Source organism: Lynx rufus, unplaced genomic scaffold (genome assembly GCF_022079265.1).
Source record: "Lynx rufus isolate CCGP_SWC_20201006 ecotype Redwood Valley unplaced genomic scaffold, mLynRuf1.p SCAF_27, whole genome shotgun sequence".
In the NCBI taxonomy this organism is placed as follows: Eukaryota; Metazoa; Chordata; class Mammalia; order Carnivora; family Felidae; genus Lynx; species Lynx rufus.
This window is the reverse complement of record NW_025814842.1, coordinates 7,757,126-7,759,364: the sequence shown is the minus strand read 5'-3', so window position 1 is coordinate 7,759,364 and position 2,239 is coordinate 7,757,126. Positions and strand designations below refer to the sequence as shown.

Here is a 2,239-nt window from a genome sequence, read left to right as displayed (position 1 = left end):
GAAGGCACTGGTGTGTCCTTGTCAGTGGGAGTAGAAGAGGAACTGAGATCTGTAGATATAGGCACTGTGGTGGGACTCTCAGTTGGGGTTGGAGAGGAAGTGGCTGTTGCAGAAGAAATCACTGTGGTCGTGCTGTCAGTGGAAGGTGCAGACGAACTGGCCTCTGAAGAGGAAGACGTTGTGGTGGCACCTTCTGTGGATGTTGGAGAGGAAGTGGCCTCTGTCGAAGAAGGCACTGGTGTGTCCTTGTCAGTTGGAGTAGGAGAGGAACTGAGATCTGTAGATGTAGGCACTGTGGTGACACTCTCATTGGGGGTTGGAGGGGAAGTGGCTGTTGTAGAAGAGATCACTGTGGTCGTGCTGTCAGCGGAAGGTGGAGACGAACTGGCCTCTGAAGAAGAAGACGTTGTGGTGGCACCTTCAGTGGATGTTGGAGAGGAAGTGGCCTCTGTAGAAGAAGGCACTGGTGTGTCCTTGTCAGTGGGAGGAGGAGAGGAACTGAGATCTGTAGATATAGGCACTGTGGTGGGACTCTCAGTTGGGGTTGGAGAGGAAGTGGCTGTTGCAGAAGAAATCACTGTGGTCGTGCTGTCAGTGGAAGGTGCAGAAGAACTGGCCTCTGAAGAGGAAGACGTTGTGGTGGCACCTTCTGTGGATGTTGGAGAGGAAGTGGCCTCTGTCGAAGAAGGCACTGGTGTGTCCTTGTCAGTGGGAGTAGGAGAGGAACTGAGATCTGTAGATATAGGCACTGTGGTGGGACTCTCAGTTGGGGTTGGAGAGGAAGTGGCTGTTGCAGAAGAAATCACTGTGGTCGTGCTGTCAGTGGAAGGTGCAGACGAACTGGCCTCTGAAGAGGAAGACGTTGTGGTGGCACCTTCTGTGGATGTTGGAGAGGAAGTGGCCTCTGTAGAAGAAGGCACTGGTGTGTCCTTGTCAGTGGGAGGAGGAGAGGAACTGAGATCTGTAGATATAGGCACTGTGGTGGGACTCTCAGTTGGGGTTGGAGAGGAAGTGGCTGTTGCAGATGAAATCACTGTGGTCGTGCTGTCAGTGGAAGGTGCAGACGAACTGGCCTCTGAAGAGGAAGACGTTGTGGTGGCACCTTCTGTGGATGTTGGAGAGGACGTGGCCTCTGTAGAAGAAGGCACTGGTGTGTCCTTGTCAGTGGGAGTAGGAGAGGAACTGAGATCTGTAGATGTAGGCACTGTGGTGGGACTCTCAGTTGGGGTTGGAGAGGAAGTGGCTGTTGCAGAAGAAATCACTGTGGTCGTGCTGTCAGTGGTAGGTGCAGACGAACTGGCCTCTGAAGAGGAAGACGTTGTGGTGGCACCTTCTGTGGATGTTGGAGAGGACGTGGCCTCTGTAGAAGAAGGCACTGGTGTGTCCTTGTCAGTGGGAGTAGGAGAGGAACTGAGATCTGTAGATATATGCACTGTGGTGGGACTCTCAGTTGGGGTTGGAGAGGAAGTGGCTGTTGCAGAAGAAATCACTGTGGTCGTGCTGTCAGTGGAAGGTGCAGAAGAACTGGCCTCTGAAGAGGAAGACGTTGTGGTGGCACCTTCTGTGGATGTTGGAGAGGACGTGGCCTCTGTAGAAGAAGGCACTGGTGTGTCCTTGTCAGTGGGAGTAGAAGAGGAACTGAGATCTGTAGATATAGGCACTGTGGTGGGACTCTCAGTTGGGGTTGGAGAGGAAGTGGCTGTTGCAGAAGAAATCACTGTGGTCGTGCTGTCAGTGGAAGGTGCAGACGAACTGGCCTCTGAAGAGGAAGACGTTGTGGTGGCACCTTCTGTGGATGTTGGAGAGGAAGTGGCCTCTGTCGAAGAAGGCACTGGTGTGTCCTTGTCAGTGGGAGTAGGAGAGGAACTGAGATCTGTAGATGTAGGCACTGTGGTGACACTCTCATTGGGGGTTGGAGGGGAAGTGGCTGTTGTAGAAGAGATCACTGTGGTCGTGCTGTCAGCGGAAGGTGGAGACGAACTGGCCTCTGAAGAAGAAGACGTTGTGGTGGCACCTTCAGTGGATGTTGGAGAGGACGTGGCCTCTGTAGAAGAAGGCACTGGTGTGTCCTTGTCAGTGGGAGTAGGAGAGGAACTGAGATCTGTAGATATAGGCACTGTGGTGGGACTCTCAGTTGGGGTTGGAGAGGAAGTGGCTGTTGCAGAAGAAATCACTGTGGTCGTGCTGTCAGTGGAAGGTGCAGAAGAACTGGCCTCTGAAGAGGAAGACGTTGTGGTGG

The 2,239-nt window shown here is 53.3% G+C and overlaps 1 protein-coding gene across 1 annotated transcript; it reads right to left on the bottom strand.

Moving 5' to 3' along the window:
- Positions 1 to 306: 306 nt before the first annotated feature.
- LOC124519362 (G8 domain-containing protein DDB_G0286311-like) lies at positions 307 to 1,457 on the bottom strand (the record flags this gene model as incomplete). Its single annotated transcript, XM_047089547.1, has 3 exons — positions 307 to 360; positions 714 to 800; positions 1,401 to 1,457. Coding segments are annotated over 3 exons (198 nt in total), but the record flags the coding sequence as incomplete, so codon positions are not given.
- Between the last annotated feature and the right edge of the window lie 782 nt (positions 1,458 to 2,239).